The 16,209-nt window shown below is 42.6% G+C and overlaps 1 protein-coding gene across 6 annotated transcripts in view; it reads left to right on the top strand.

Moving 5' to 3' along the window:
- Positions 1-16,209, top strand: part of CRHR2 (corticotropin releasing hormone receptor 2) — a 159,702-nt gene that overhangs the window by 129,392 nt on the left and 14,101 nt on the right. For all 6 annotated transcript variants that reach the window (XM_069778296.1, XM_069778297.1, XM_069778299.1 and 3 more), the window contains 3 exons: positions 9,693-9,778; positions 12,974-13,109; positions 14,863-14,904. In XM_069778296.1, the coding sequence (XP_069634397.1) occupies positions 9,693-9,778; positions 12,974-13,109; positions 14,863-14,904 (264 nt within the window). The remainder of the gene's footprint in view (positions 1-9,692; positions 9,779-12,973; positions 13,110-14,862; positions 14,905-16,209) is intronic.

Here is a 16,209-nt window from a genome sequence, read left to right as displayed (position 1 = left end):
GTCAGGTGAAGTAGTTGGAGAGAAACCCTGTTGAGTCACATGTGATTAGAGACCCTATGGTAGTTGACTTGACTGGGGAGTGACCTGCAGCATTTTCCTTTAACAGAGCTTTTTGAATACAAGATGTTTCAGGAGAGCCAGAAGGACCAGCACAATAGTAAGAGGATCACAGATGGGGTTATAAGATTGCAAAAGAGGCTGTGGACATGTTCATGCATGATGCAGGGCTCTAGTGAGGAAACGGTGTGATCCCAACTAGAACTGGGGTTGTGTTTGGACTTGGGTTTAGGTGTCAGTGTGAGCAAAGTCAAGGGTCTGTGTGCTGATGTGTAACGCAGACATTAGGTAATGAAGGTGTCTGTTCATTTACCACTCTCTCACTTCCCCACCAAAATACAACTCCATCCCATACAGTCTTCAGGATGTGTATAGTCCTGCTCTGCTTGCCTGAAGAGTTGGTCTTTTACTGCTGCTCTAGGGAGTCTCTTCCACAGCGTCCCTGATCATGACCATCCACCACATTATGCCTCACTTTTCTTAATCACATCTCATTGTCCCTGATCAAATAGATAGCATTTTCCAGCACTTCGCTGTATACCAAAAGCAGTCATTGTGGTGCCTGTGACCTTTGAAAGGGAAACTTCTGTGATCATAGAACGGTTTGGGTTGAAAGGGACCTTAAAGATCATCTAGTTCCAACCCCCCTGCCATGGGCAGGGACACCTTCCGCTAGACCAGGTTGCTCAAAGCCCCATCCAACCTGGCCTTGAACACTGCCAGGGATGGGGCATCCATAACCTCTCTGGGCAACCTGGTGCAGTGCCTCACCACCCTCACAGTAAAGAATTTTTTCCTAATATCTAATCTAAATCTACCCTCTTTCAGTTTAAAACCATTACCCCTCATCCTATCACCACACTCCCTGTTAAAGAGTCCCTCCCCATCTTTCCTGTAGGCCCCCTTTAGGTACTGGAAGGTTTCCCCAGAGCCTTCTCTTCTCCAGGCTGAACAACCACAACCCTCGCAGCCTGTCTTCACAGGAGAGGTGCTCCAGCCCTCTGATCATCTTTGTGGCCCTCCTCAGGACCCACTCAAGCAGGCCTATGTCTTTCTTATGTTGGGGTCCCCAAGGCTGAATGCAGTACTGCAGGTGGGGTCTCACGAGAGTGGAGTGGAGGGACAGGATCACCTCCCTTGACCTGCTGGCCACACTACTTTTGATGCAGCCCAGAATGCGATTGGCTTTCTGGGCTGTGAGCGCACATTGCTGGCTCATATTCAGTTTTTCACCTACTAATATCCCCAAGTCCTTCTCTGCAGGGCTGCTCTCAATCCACTCATCGCCTAGCCTGTATTTGCGCTTGGGATTGCCCCAACCCATGTGCAGGACCTTGCACTTGGCCTTGTTGAACTTCATGAAGTTCACACGGGCCCACCTCTCAAGCCTGTCCCTCTGGATGGCATCCCTTCCCTCCAGCATGTTAACTGCACAACGCAGCTTGGTGTTGTCAGCAACCTTGCAGAGGATGCACTGAATCCCACTGTCGATGTCACCGAAAAACACATTAAACAGTGCCGGTCACAATACCGACACCTGAAGAGTGCCATTTGTCACTGCTCTCCATTCGGACATCGAGCCATTGACCATGACTCTTTGAGTGCGACCATCCAGCCAATTCCTTATCCACCAAGTGGTCCATCCGTCAAATCCATGTCTCTTCAATTTAGAGACGAGGATGTCATGCAGAACAGCGTCAGACACTTCACACAAGTCCAGGTAGATGACATCCATTGCTCTTCTCTTATCCACCAACAGTATAATCCCATCATAAAAGGCCACTAAATTTGTCAGGCACAATTTGCCCTTAGTGAAGCCATGTTGGCTGTCACCAATCACTTCTTTATTTTCCATGGGCCTTAGCATAGTTTCCAGGAGGTTCCACTCCATGATCTTGCTGGGTACAGAGGTGAGACTGACTGGCCTGCAGTTCCCTAGCTCTTTCTTTTTCCCTTTTTAAAAATGGGGGTTATGTTTCCCCTTTTCCAGTCAGTGAGAACTTCACCGGACTGCCACGACTTCTCAAATATGATGGGTAGTGGCTTAGCCACTTCATCCACCAGTTCCCTCAGGACCTGTGGATGCATCTCATCAGGTCCCATGGACTTGCGCACCTTCAGGTTCCTTAGATGGTCTCAGACCTGATTTTCTCCTACAGTGGGCAGTTCTTCATTCTCCCAGTCCCTCGCTTTGCCTTCTGCGTCTGGGGTGGTGAGGCTGGAGCACTTGCCGGTGAAGACTGAGGCAAAAAAGTCGTTGACTACCTCAGCCTTCTCCATGTCCTGGGTAACCAGGTCTGCTGTTTCCTTCCAGAGAGGGCCCATATTTTCCCTAGTCTTCCTTTTATCACCGATGTACCTATAGAAGCTTTTCTTGTTGCCCTTGATGTCCCTGGTCAGATTTAATTCTCTCAGGGCTTTAGCTTTCCTAACCTGATCCCTGGCTGCTTGGACAATTTCTCTGTGTTCCCCCCAGGCTACCTGTCCTTGCTTCCACCCTCTGCAGGCTTCCTTTTTGTGTTTGAGTTTGTCCAGGAGCTCCTTGTTCATCCATGCAGGCCTCCTGGCATTTTTCCCTGACTTCCTCTTTGTTGGGATGCATCGCTCCGGAGCTTGGAGGAGGCAACCCTTGAATATTTACCAGCTTTCTCAGGCCCCTCTTCCCTCCAGGGCTTTATCCCATATAAAGGCCCTTTCTGAGAATCATGTCAGGAAGTATGATAGAACAATTAAAACAAGACATTAATAAACTGGCTATTCAAGGTCAGGATGACAGTATATAATGCTTCAGCTAAAATGACTGCTCTGATGCCAATATGGGTTACTTAATCTTGGGGTCAATTTTACCACATTGCATGAAAATGCAAAGTCTAAATAGAATAATATTTACATTTCCTGGGAGAGAAGAGGAGCGAACATTCTAGGAAGCACAGAAGTAAAAGCTTTTTGTGAAGCACAAAATAAGAAGCCCAGCAGAAATGAGCAAAATAAATGCTAGTTGCCCATTAAACTCTCAAAAGAGAAGGAGAAGATCTTAATGACTTCCCATTTAAACTCCTGAGCTTAAGGAAAACTGCAAAGAAGCCTTCAGAGTCAGCGTTCCCTCTTTTGTGCATCTTGGAATATTATGGCTATTTCATCTCACTAAGGGAGATAAATTTCCTCTCAAATGGAGTTTGTTTTTTTATGACAGAAAATTTTTATGACTGAAATCTTTCACTGAAAAGTTTCTTTTGGTTCAAAAGAGCTTCTGGGTTTGGATGTTCAGATCATAATTGATCAGTGCCAAAACAGATGGTCCAAATGCTTTTTGGATCACTGGCTTGTAACTCCATTTGGGGGCTCTGAATTTTCATTTCTATTTGGAAATGGAAACACTAAACTTCCAAAGCCCTGGCAAGGTATGAAAACTACTTCTTTCCCATCTGTAGTTGGAGAGGGTCTTATTCCAGCAATAAGGATATTCTTAGCACATCATACATATAAGTAAGAGAATAATAAGCTGGTTTATTCTGTCTTCAAGACCTCACCTTTGGACTGATTTTATCTATCAATAAATATCAAGGGAAAAATCCTTGGTACTATTTTCCATTATGAAGCAGAAAACATGTATAAAAAGAAATGAATAAAAATATCAAGTGAGATTAAAAGTAAATAAAAAGGATGCACTCCCTGTCATCATTCTCTTAAATGTCCATTCATCAGTCTCCATATATGGAACTGATGTGTGGGTTTTGTTAGAGCTGTCCAATTCTAAGAGAAATTAATTTGTTGACACAGTCCTCCAATAATAACAAGAAGAGCCTTGACAAATAATTCTGTACTTTGCTAGATATGGTACAGAGGCTCTTTTCTAGGAAAACTCACTTTGCAGTAGTAAGATCTTTCTTCCTTTGAAATGCTACTATATATATATATATATATAAGGAATAGACACCAGACGCTTCATCTTCTTTGCTTGTAAATCAGAATCAATCTGGTAGTCACTAGAACTGTATGGATTCTCTCCAGCTGAGAAAATAGCTCCATTTTCATTTCAAAGACTTAAGCTTTTTCAGGCTGTGTGCAGCAGCCGGTTCCCTGTTTGACTCCCAGATTGTGTCTTCTGTCCTGAATGAACTCAAGCTATCATCCCTATGAGCTGTGGTATCAGACCCAGTGTGGACAAACGAACAATAAAAATCCATCTGATTATGCAGTGAAAATTGATCTTCACATTAGACCTCTCTGAGTGCTACTAAAAGGTCTACTGAGCCAAATGTCTTTCTGAAATGAAGGAATGTTCTTTTAAAAGAAATCATTAATATTGAACACACTGAAATGTGTTTCTAGTAGGCAAAACCAGAAACAAGTATTTTGATTTTACCATATTTGCATTTTTGCCTTGGAATTTTTTGCTTGCTAAGCTCTGCCTTTGAGAAGTTATCCTATTCAGGTCTTAAAGATCTCTCAGAGAAACTTTAATAGAGACAAAAGGGAACCCATGATGTTGATGCCTCAAAACATTTTTTAAGCTTTCATATAATATAATGTCACAGATTCTCAGTAGATACAGCCACATTCATTCAGTGGAAGCTCAGTGGGATACCCGTGGACAATCTGAAGATCACTGGATGATTTGTGTGGGCAACTCGTTCAAGTCCAAACACTATTTATCCAAACCCACTCATTTAAAATATGTCAAATGAACCACTGTTAAAAAGTGCCTCCCTCTACTGAATATAAATAGAGCCTGGGATAACCAGCTGCCTAGAAGTAATCTAAAATGAAATTATGCCAATTTCAGCTCCTTATGCTTTTACTCTTCTTATCCTCACTGTGTGATGGAATCACTGTATAGGCAAGGCCAAGTCACTTCACTTTTCTCTCTTATGTAGCTGACCTAGGATGGGGAAGAATTAGTTATTCTTTTTCCTGAAGAAGCCTGTGGGATGAAGCCAGTAACAGGAGCTTTGTGCGTAACAAACCAAAGGCTGCACTCATGTCCTGTCCTGGTGTGATGACAGCTGTGGAAAGTAGCTCTGGGCACAAGTGGAAAACCAAGCCTTGAAAGAGCTGCATACATTATTCATAGATTCCAAAACCAGAAGGAGATGTGAATGATTTTTCTAACCTTACTTTATGCATAGAAAAGGCCGTAGGATTCTCCTGACCTGATGATTGTCTTTGCATCCCAGCCATCATCTCTTGGGCTGATATATAAGACGCATTTTTCCTGTACCTTCCAGCCAGCCCAGGATGCTCTACTTCCCCTTGTCCCATTTATCAGCCCTTTTAAAAAAACAAGACTCTGGTTTGCGGGGAAAGATGGACCAAATTTTGACGTTACTTTTTTCCTGCCCTCCTTCTCTTGGAACAGGTTTCTCTTTGCTTTTCAAGCAAATATATTTTCTTTTCAAATTTTCCTCCTTCCTCCTCATGAACTGCTAAAGTATAGTACTCACTCACAATGGGTGTCATAAAGGTGAAAACAAGAGGAAATTGAATTAATGGATTAGACCTATTCAGGGAGGAAAAGCTCACTGAGGCACAGAGATGAGTCTCTAAAAAGTCCTCAGAGTTGCCTGTTGCTGAAAGCTAGGACTGTGTACTTGGGCAATGTCATCGAGTATTTGTCTTCACACTCTTTCTTTACACATCAGGGTATGCATGGTGATGAGATGACTGGGTGTCAGGTCTGACATTTGTCCTTAGGTGACTATCAGGGCTTTGACAGGCATTTTAAATGCATTTTATTAAATGTTAGCAAAGTGTAATTGTGTGAGCAAATATCAGATCTGGAGTTCAGACCAGTTTAAACTTGGGACCGTCCCTAAGAATCCAGAGGAGTTTGGATGGATACAGGTTTGCTATTTACAGAACAGCCATTTATGGGGATCAGAACAGGAAATAAAACTCCCAGGTCTGAGTTTGTTTCTGCAGTTACGTAAGGTGGAATTTGAGATCAATGTTTCTGGAGCCTTGGGTGAGCAGTGGGACAGATTTTCTGTTATTACTGTAGCACCGAAGTGCCAAATGGGTTAAGGCAGCCAAGCATTAGCCAAAGAAGTCTTATTCTGTTCCTTCATGCTTTTCCAAAAAATCAGTGTGACTTTGTATTCACAGCTGTTCCATTGGGAAATGTTAAGACTATCAAGATAGGATTTATTTAATCTAACTCAGAGGAGAGATCTTTTTGGCTAAACAGATGCATAGTACCTTTTCAGATGCTCTATCAGCCCCACGTGGGTCTGGCAGAGAGGATACAGATCCTCTAGAAGGCCCGTGCTGTTTGGAAGTAGTAGTTTGAGGTCAGGCAGGATACACCATGGCACCAAAAATGGCTCTCAGTGACTGTGTTTAGGCAACTAAATGCAACCCTGTAATACAGCCCTATAATATATGCCTTCCCAACAGGTCTGCCTGTGTAAGTTACATAAAGAGGCACCTCAAAGCAGGGAGAGTCATCCCATGCTGAAATAAACATCTCAAATAGACAGGAGGAACTATAACATAGAAGTAGCTATTTTTCTCTATCGGTTATTTAAGGAGCTAGTGGTAACTAGCTCAGGGGTAGATCTCTACCTTTGGGCCATCTACAAGACTACTCAGTTTTATTGCAGGCATGAGAACTAAAGCATTCCCTCCAGCGTTTGAAAGATTGCACAGCAAAGGAAAACTTTGGGAGAAAGACAGAAGGAAAACAGTGTAACAATAAGATGTTCGCAAGACCATCCACCTTGTTTTCAAGTACATGACTACAAACATTAATGGAAGAGGCAGGGTGACTGTCACTCTGAAATGCAGACTTGAGATACTGAGTACGTCCTCAGGTGGATTTTAGTGTCTGTCTTAAGACCCACAGGCTCGAACACTGCCCAAGTGTCTAAGGATATGCAGCATATTCAATGCAAGAACTAGGAAGAGGACTCAGGGTGAGTGGCCGATGCCCCTGTTCTGGCCTCAGTGTTCCTCTCTCCTAGAAAATATTATAGAAATGTCCCTAACAGGCTTTACTCTGACACCTGGGCAGCTTGTTAAAGTAAGCACCAATGTATCTACCTTCCTATTGCTGCTGTAGACAGTTGTGGTCTCTTACCAGCCCTGTGTCACACGTATCAGTGCCACTCGTAGGCCTTAGCTATGCAAGAGTACCTCAAATGCTACTGTGCTGTGTGCTTGGGTAGCTGAATTGTCTCCCTGAATGTGGCCTCCATGGGGATGCTCAGCTTTTGGTGGTACCCAGCACACAGTGATCTTCAGCTGAGGCAGCCAGTATTACTGCTGCCAACGAGCTGAACAAGCCAGCTGTCACTGGGGATCAGTGCAAACATATCTAGGTGAGAAGTATTAATACATCCTTTTTGTATGTCATCATTGGTTTCTTTCTGCAACCCTTGGGTAGGGGGAGCTTAGGGGAAAGAGTGGGAGAATGAAAAATTGATTTATATAACATAAGAGTATTTCTAGTGAGGTAACTCCCAAACTTTTCAGCTAGCAATTCTCCTTCTGGACTTATGAATCACACTTCTGCAATTTAATTTCAGAAAAGATCAAAATCCCTAATTTTTCTGTTGCAGCCTGTGGCAATTTGAATTTCCAGTTCCCTGCTGTCACATCAAAGTAGGACTCATGAAACTTGAAATGCTTTCTCTAGTCCATTTCATCATGTTAATCCCATGTGATTAGTCCTACTTATATTTGGAGCTTGCCCTTGCCTAAGAGTCTATAATTCCACCTGGCACCCTCCATTACGATTGCAAAAGTGGCAGGTTTTGGATTGGTGCCTTTCTGCATCCTTAGTAGAAGTAACCCAAACCTGGCTCTGAGCTGATGAAGAACCTCAAGATTTCATAGCAGAATTTCAGAGGCAGAAGTTTTGTTTCTGTGGGTGAAGGACACCCCCATTCACCTCCCCCTCAGTAGAGACTGCCTGAACATTTCTCTTTCTGTTAATGAGGAATGGTGCAGTCACCAATGTGAGGAGTTGAAGATTCAAGTCAAACCAGTGATATGAAGCTGGTTTTGTCTCTAATAAATAAAGTGAGAACCAGTTGACTTCAAGCTCTTAAATATTACAAAGACAATTCTAGCAAGAACAAATACACAAACTGCAGTGTTCTATTTATTTCTTATACTCCCTTAAGGCCCTGCTCTGCTAAGAAAATAATTTCAAAAAATGTCACGTTAACTCCTAGAGCAGCATTTTTGCATCTCACGTAATAAGTGTTTAATGTACATGAGGTATTTAAAAGACATGCAGATATAGCAGTTAGGCACATGGTTTAGTGGTGGACTTGCCAGTGTTAGTTTAACAGTTGGACTTGATGATCTTAAAGGTCTTTTCCAACCTAAATGATTCTATGATTCCCAACAGTGCCAGTCTCCCAGTGTCTATTCAGGTGTTTATTGCACCATTTGTTATAAACAATGTTGCAGTAACCACAGGGAATGATATGATGGATGCCAAGATACTGTAATCATGGAAATATACCACAGTGCACTGGAAAAAAAATGAGTATATTTTAAGAATACCTTTAAATTGGCAGCTCTGCTACAGCGTTCATAAATAGTTGGAAGTCAATCGCAGAATTGTTGCATTTATAAACTGCAAAGTGCCAGGAGCCCTGGGACTCTGGAGATGCATGTGAGAGAAATATCTTCCCACAAGCTTAGGTTGTGACCTCAAATTTCCTGAGATAACAGTTCTGTAGTTCTGACAAGTGTACGTCACCGACAATTTTGAGACAGATCGGTACGTTGTAAGCTACCCTACTTTATGTGTTGAAAGCAACCCAAAACTTGCTCCTAGGTGCCAAATCCTTCTGCTGATCACAGTCTACAAATCAGAGTCAGTTTTTTTCTTTCCTGTTTACACTGAGAGGAAACTTATGTAAGAAACTCGCTAGCAGATGCTACAACAACAGTAATTGGAGCAAATCTCAATTCTCAGTGGTGAGATTGTAACAGAAATAATAATTACCTAGCTCAGCAGATTAAAAGGGGAAGTGGTAAATCCATCATCTCACCTTTAAGACAGTGCAAAAAACAGGCATTTTTCAGGTATGATTCATCTGCTTTGTTTTAAACGTCTCTTTTGGAGTGCAATGTATAGCCTCCACTGAATATAAAGGGAGTCCAGTGTGACTAGCTCACATTCAGATCTCTGCAATGCAGCCTTGTACTTTGGGTCTGGAGGGCCCTACCTCATCGTTACAGCCTGCTGTGGAATGGGAGAATGGTTTCAAACGCCTGCCATATCAACACAGCACAGTGCTGCCAAATACTCTGTGCAGGGAGCCTTGGATGAGCTCAGCCACAGACAGATGCAAATAGACGAACAAATCCCACCCTTAGTTCCTTGTGACACCGAGGAAAGGAGTAAAAGGGAGTATAAATAAGGTCCTTGCTGGGACCATTATTTTTGTACTCCATTTTCATTGCAGTTTCGAAAACATTAATAGCTGTTGGATATTTGCTGCATACTCTGATATTTCTAGTAAACTTCTGAGTCTGTTGCAATCAATGCTAAAACCAAGAGGCTGTTTTCAATCAGACTGGAACTGCAAAATGTGCCTTTTAAGGCGTATCACATCCTTTAAGCCATTATTTGACTCACTGGTCTTATTTTTCCCTCTCTCTTCCTTCTTTTCCAGATAAATTTTGTATTTCTATTTAACATAGTTAGGATTTTAATGACAAAGCTGAGAGCTTCAACCACTTCAGAAACAATACAGTACAGGTAAGTCAGCTGATGCTTCTTGCTATTTCTGGTGTTAATAAAGAACCGCCTTGCCTGCCCTGTCCTTGTCCCACCTTTGTCTTTCCAGATGCCACTGTTGATCTCAGAGGGTGTCTTTCTTGCCCCTTGCGCTCATACAGTTAGGTACACAGTATATATTTTTGCAGGCTATCCGTAAAAGCGTGCCTGCATTTTTTCTGTCCACCCCATTTCAATGTCCAAACAATGCAAACAGCCTAGGTTTACAGGCACAGAGACACATGCACTGCTGCAGCCACCAACCTCTTTCTTTACCTCCTTCAGGCTTGCACATGCCCCAACACACACATGAAATTTCTCCCTTCCAATGAAATCTGAAGGATTCAATTTCAAGTGAGGATAGGAACCTTATCAATTTCTGTATGTACACAAGCATATGTATTATTCTATGTAAATATATCATAACTCCTTTCACTGATGACTAGACCATTCATTCAGCTAATCTGGAGAATCAGTGAAAAACTGCTCATTCCCTACTAGATTGTTCCTCTGTCCCAGTCCCTAGCTTAGTCAGTGCAGAACACTATAATATCAATACTTCCCAATAAATCATGTGCATATGCATATTAAGATCCCTGTTCATAGTAATAGCCTAGCAGAGCCAGAAGTAAAAGAAGAGCAGAGCTTGGGCCAGAACTCTTATATCATCTCTGTAATCAATAGCAGTATCATTACTGATGATTACTGGGTGCACAAAGGTATTTACAGTAGGGTTTAATGTTCTTTTTAAAGCGAAATGTATGGGAATGAAGGGCAATTGTGGCCCTTCCCTTCAGCTGGTACCAGCATTAGTGTAACCACTCGGGGGGTTGCATCATGGACCTGATCCTCAACTAATCATTACCTTTATATGGGGTGGCTTCTCAGGTATATCAGTTCCCCAACCTGGCTGACTCTGCAACCTCACAGGCACTAGTGTGGCAGAAAGGAGAAGACAGGAATGTTTAGCCCAGGGCAGCAGAAGGAAGGTGGCCTGGCCCCTTCTGGCAGCAATATGGGCTTAGATCAGCCTAAACAGTCTAAAAGCAAATTCTTAGAGATCAGGAGATGCTGCATGCCCTTCCTCTCATAATTTGCAGTATCTTGCAGGATGTTTGGAGCATTTATGGACAGACAGGTCCTTACACTGGGAAATAGCACAGGTTTTGTGGAGTAAGGTTCAGTCACAATCCTCTAAATCATTTGTAGATAAAATCTCAGTATATCAAGCCGAGGCTTGAATCTTGATGTCCTCAAATGAGCCTGCTCTTGACTTTGGAAGCAGTTTTGCTGCAGTAATGGGGTTTTGTTATTTTGCCTGATTCCTTCCTTTTACTCCAGTCTCGGGTTTGGGGACAAATATGAAGTTAATGCAGTGGTCTGACCTTCTTGTTCAGACTCTTCTCTGCACATTTCCTGAGAAATGAATACCCCTTTTTCATGCTCAAACTTCATGCCATAAAACTAAAACTACAATGAAAAAACACTGATTCAAATCTCAGTATATTTTTCTCCCTGCCGCAGTTTGCAGGGAGCATTAGAGATATTATATTCTGAGGCAATCTAAAGTAACTGCCTTCATCCTTGAAGAGATGACAGTGATCTTATCCTTGCTACAAGCTCTGTGAGGGAATCTTCTTTTTCACAGCCTAAATAGCAACTCTAATAATGCCAGGAAAGCCTGAAGCAAGCCTTGCTACTCTAAAGCTGCGTGGTGCAAACATTTGTTAAGCAAGTATTAAACGATATGGCAGCTACTTTGTTAAGACTGTTGTGCTATCCTGACACTGGCAATGTCTTTCTGCTCCCCCACCTGCCTACCTGCCTCTCTTTAATCTACCTGTTACAGCATTATACAGACTTAGCAAAATTGCAGTCTTCTGTGTTTGTAAAGTATCTAGCACAAGTGCTGTTCTGCAGCTGACATCCCAGGACGCTATTATAGGACCACTAATAAAGATTAGCCCCTAATAATTCTGTTAATAATTACTTATGCTTCATTGTGTGCTTGTGTGCATTGTGCTTGTGTATTATTATAAGACAGCCCTAAACAACTGTGTTTGGTGTGCAGGTGTTGCAGAAAGACAGCGAGCATTTATACTCCAGAGAGAATCAAAAGATAGGAGTAGATCAGGTCTCACGGGCACAGCATTCCTGCCCTGGTCAGCAGCTAAACTGTGTACTTACCACATTACCCTGAGGTGTAAGAAATCACTCACTGGGGCTGCAGAGAATCTCAAGGCTTCAGCCTAATACAAGCCTCGTTGATAGGACAGAAACTGTCTGGAGGAAGACAAGTGAGAAAGGGAGGGATATAAAAAGGTTTCCATTTGTCTCCTGGACTTCAGGGTGTGGGAACAAACAGCAGGATTCAAAGGCAAATGCTTTCGCAGAACATGTTTCTCCAAGTGATCAGGCACTGGTTAGAAAGTGTTAACTAGCAAACTCACCTGTGGCTTCACAACCCAAAGTGGAGGCTGTCACTCTTTCCATGCTCCTCTGCTAAACTCTATCCAGCCTTTCAGACATGGGATCCCTTGGGGTCCCTCTTAAAAATCCTCTCCCAAGCCCTAAGAAACTTGTGTTCTTCACTGCCTGAGGACGCTAGGAGCCTCCATCTGGGGTTACACAATAAGCTGGTCACAAACCTTGGGACTGTTCCTGTGCAGGCAGGCTGAGAAGGGTCTAAAACTTGGATGGCCTCCCAGGAAAAAGCTCAAATTATTTGGCCATTGTGCAAATACAGGCTTCCACTGCTATCACTGCTCTAGCAGCATGCCTCAAGAGGTGGAGGTAGCCACAGGGAGTACTTGTGTTCCCTAACTCCATTCACTCGTGTTAGGCACTGGACAGAAGTTGACATATAAATTTCTCTCTTAAAATGCTTTTCCTTCAGTGACTGTACATACTGACAGCCCTGAGCAAACGTGTCTTAGGCTGTCCTTTGTTTTCTTCTCACCCTGTTTGACATGTGCAGGTGCTGAACTGCCTTAAGGAGGCACCTAAGTTCCCTCTCTAGCTGATGTAGGTACTTCACCTCCCTCTGAATTGCTCTGAGACTCATCCTCTCTCTCCACTGAAGGAGTGATTTGTTTGGATTGGGTCAATCTACTGTGGTTCACATAACACCGTTGTTCTTTCTTGTGTTCACTTGTGGTTTTTGTTTCCTGCCCACAGGAAGGCAGTCAAGGCAACATTAGTTCTTCTGCCTCTGCTAGGCATCACCTACATGCTTTTCTTTGTCAACCCTGGTGAAGACGACATCTCCCAGATTGTCTTCATCTATTTCAATTCCTTTCTGCAGTCCTTTCAGGTAAGAGAGCAAGTTTACAGATGGCATCAGCTGCTGCTGAAAGGATTCTCAGTGCTTCTCAGCCATGAAACTTACGGCAATGAAGTCCACGAGAGAAATGTTAGTTGAAAATAGCTCAGCTTTGTTCATGCTTGTGTAATAGATATATAAGCATGTCATATGGAGTGGCGATCTCCTCTCAGGTGTGTACTGGAGGGATTCATCTCCCTTAACATCAGCACTATGTTTAGTCTATAGCTACAGCTCCTCACCTGGGCTCCATCTAAAGTCAATGGAGAGAGAGACGTTTCATTCTATCCTAACCTGAGAGAGGATGATGAATCACCCTCCCAAGGTACCTCTCTCTTCACAGAGCACACAGAGAGCTGAGACTTAGACTAGATGTTGCTAAAACAAAGGGAAACAACTCCTACCTGTTGGGCTCATTTGATTAAGATATTAGCTATATTGCCCAGCCTCTCGCTCCAGCTGTCCTGCAATGGTGCATGCACTCAGCCATCACACTGTACCAACTGAGAACTCATACCCTATCTCCTCCCTCCCCTGAATTTAACAGAAGTTCTGCCAGGATGTAAAAGGCAGTGGAACAGGAGTAATTGCCCCAGCTTTCGTGATTTGGCACAAAACCAAAAGTGACTGAAGACCTGGAATGGTGTTTAGCCACACATTTCTGCTTAGGTGTGTCCTACAGCTTTACCTCTGCTTAAAGATCTTCTTGAAGTAGGGTGGAACTATGTTTGACATTAATGTTTTACCTCTGATATCTGCAGGAACAAGCACTGTGATACCCAGGGTATCAATACGAATATACAGCACACACACTGTCAAGCCAAAGCTAGGGTTATGGATTGCAAAAGTTTTGAGCTTTGGATTACCGGTTTTACCAAATGCATGTTTAGCTTTGAAACACAGAGCATCCCGCCAGAAATTGCAACTGAACATCCAAAATGAAAAATGTCCCTGTTAATCTATGAACGAAAGAACTTTAGCCTTTACCGGTGAACCAATCCACATTTTTCATTCCCTAAAATTAATTGTATTTTTTATTTGCTGATGCTCAATATCTCAAAAAATTCTACACTGCTTATTTTATTGTTAGCGTTACGAAGAGATATGTAAGAAAGAAAGCACAGTGACTATCCTTTATGGTGACAATAATTACAGTCCATTGCTGAAAGCAAAATGGGTAGCATTCCACTCACAGGTTTAGAGATGAAAGTGTCATCCTCCTGTCATCTGAGCTTCCATTATAGTCATTACAATCTTTGCAGTCATTACAGGGGTCTAGTCACTGCTGTCAATAGATTCCACAGAGCAATTCAGCTCAGATGAATGTAAGCAACCTGATGATACACTTGCCCACACCAGACCATCTAAGGCCATTTGACACCCCCCTGTAAGTGTCTGAGACATCCACATAGAGCTGGCAGGCATCACATCGCACCTCTGAGGGTTCTGTGCCATTTTGGGGAGGCAGCTGGAAGCTGCAGTTACACTTTAGCACAGCTGAAGTGGCAGTCCCCTCTATCAGTGGAAGAGTTGTCTAGATTCTAGCTCTCATGTCTCACCTGTGAGCTGCAAGACACTTCGTATTTTCTCATGAAGTTGTAGGGTAAAGATTTCATCTGTCTAGAAGTGGATGATCTCAACAAGATGATGGTTTTGCTCAGGATGATCCCAGGATAAAGCTCAGTCCCTGATTCTGTGTGTTAAAATACTTACCTAATATTTGACTGCTTTCTGTTCTTTCCAGGGTTTCTTTGTGTCAGTATTCTACTGCTTCTTGAATGGTGAGGTAAGTAGTGTCGCCTGCTGTCAGTGTAATTAGTTCTCGGGAGGTAGAACTTACTTGAATGCCTGATTATAGAGATGAGATGTTTCCACATGGTGTCACAGTCCCATCAATCTGTTGCTCTTGCAGAAGTTTCTGTTAATGAGCATTTGAATTTCCCAGTCCTCTTTGTAGGTGTCCTTTGTTCACAAAGATTTATCAAATTCAGGTTATTACCTGGGAGGTCAGGGCAGAGGAAAAGAAGCCTTCTCAGATTATAAAATTTTTGTTCTTCATTTTAAGACTTCTTTGAAGTTTCTCATTAATTACAAATACAATTTCTGGGCATACATGAGCATTACTTCTGAGCTGGCCTCTTGTTAAGGATATGCTGCAGGTGACCCATTTTTATAATGGGATTGCCATGCTGAGTTGAGTGAGTTAGTTTTCCTGTGTGGATATCTATCTCTGAGTGATCAATGCCTGTTGTATTTAGAAAAGAAGGTTGGGGGCAGGATTGGTGGTGTTCCACAGAATTAATTTTAGGTACTGCTAATCAAGCAAGAAATGTTTCACTAATATCCGTCAGTGTTTGACTTACACCCCAAAGTGTGAGAGATTTATATCTTTTCCCCTGCTTACACTGCCACTGTCTCATTTACCTGCATTTAAGTGTGTCATCTTTGTCCAGTCAGAATTTGTGTCTCTGCAGAAATTAATTCCATGTCTTAATTATTCCTGCTGTATTGGTATATATTTTGTTTGTGCTGCTTCTTAATTTCATTGTGGGCTACTAGAAAGAATGGGCATGTCTTCTCACCCAGCTGCTCTGCAATATTTTATATCCTTCAGCCAGTGAAGCACCAGTTTTTGGTTTTGTTTTTTTTTTCTTTTCTTCATTTCCCCTCTTCCCCACTAATTCTGAGGTGATGTTAACAAGAAGCAACACTGCTTTCTCAGGTTAGGCACATGCCACTTTTATATACTGGCAGCAGAGTGTTCTCGGTTCTCTTTCCAACTTTCCTTCAATAGATTCTGACAACTCCATTTGCCTCAATAAATAGGGAGGTGAAATCTTCCCCAGAAATGCAAGCACCTTAACTGTGGGAATACAGTTACCTCAAAACCTTGCCATATATCTGAGTTGCTCATGACGATACTTTGTTTTTGTGAGCCGCTGTGCTGCACAATCTGATGAGGTTAAAGGCACCAGAAGTCTGGCATGTCCCTTCAGTACTACTTGTCATATTCATCATGTTTACACTGTTAATGTAGAAGGCAAATCTTCCATGTAGACAGCAGGCTTTTTTCCTGTCTTTTTTTTCTTTT

Source organism: Haliaeetus albicilla, chromosome 2, assembly GCF_947461875.1.
Source record: "Haliaeetus albicilla chromosome 2, bHalAlb1.1, whole genome shotgun sequence".
NCBI classification, from domain to species: Eukaryota; Metazoa; Chordata; class Aves; order Accipitriformes; family Accipitridae; genus Haliaeetus; species Haliaeetus albicilla.
The sequence above is the reverse complement of the archived record's forward strand: the minus strand, read 5'-3'. Positions and strand labels throughout refer to the sequence as shown.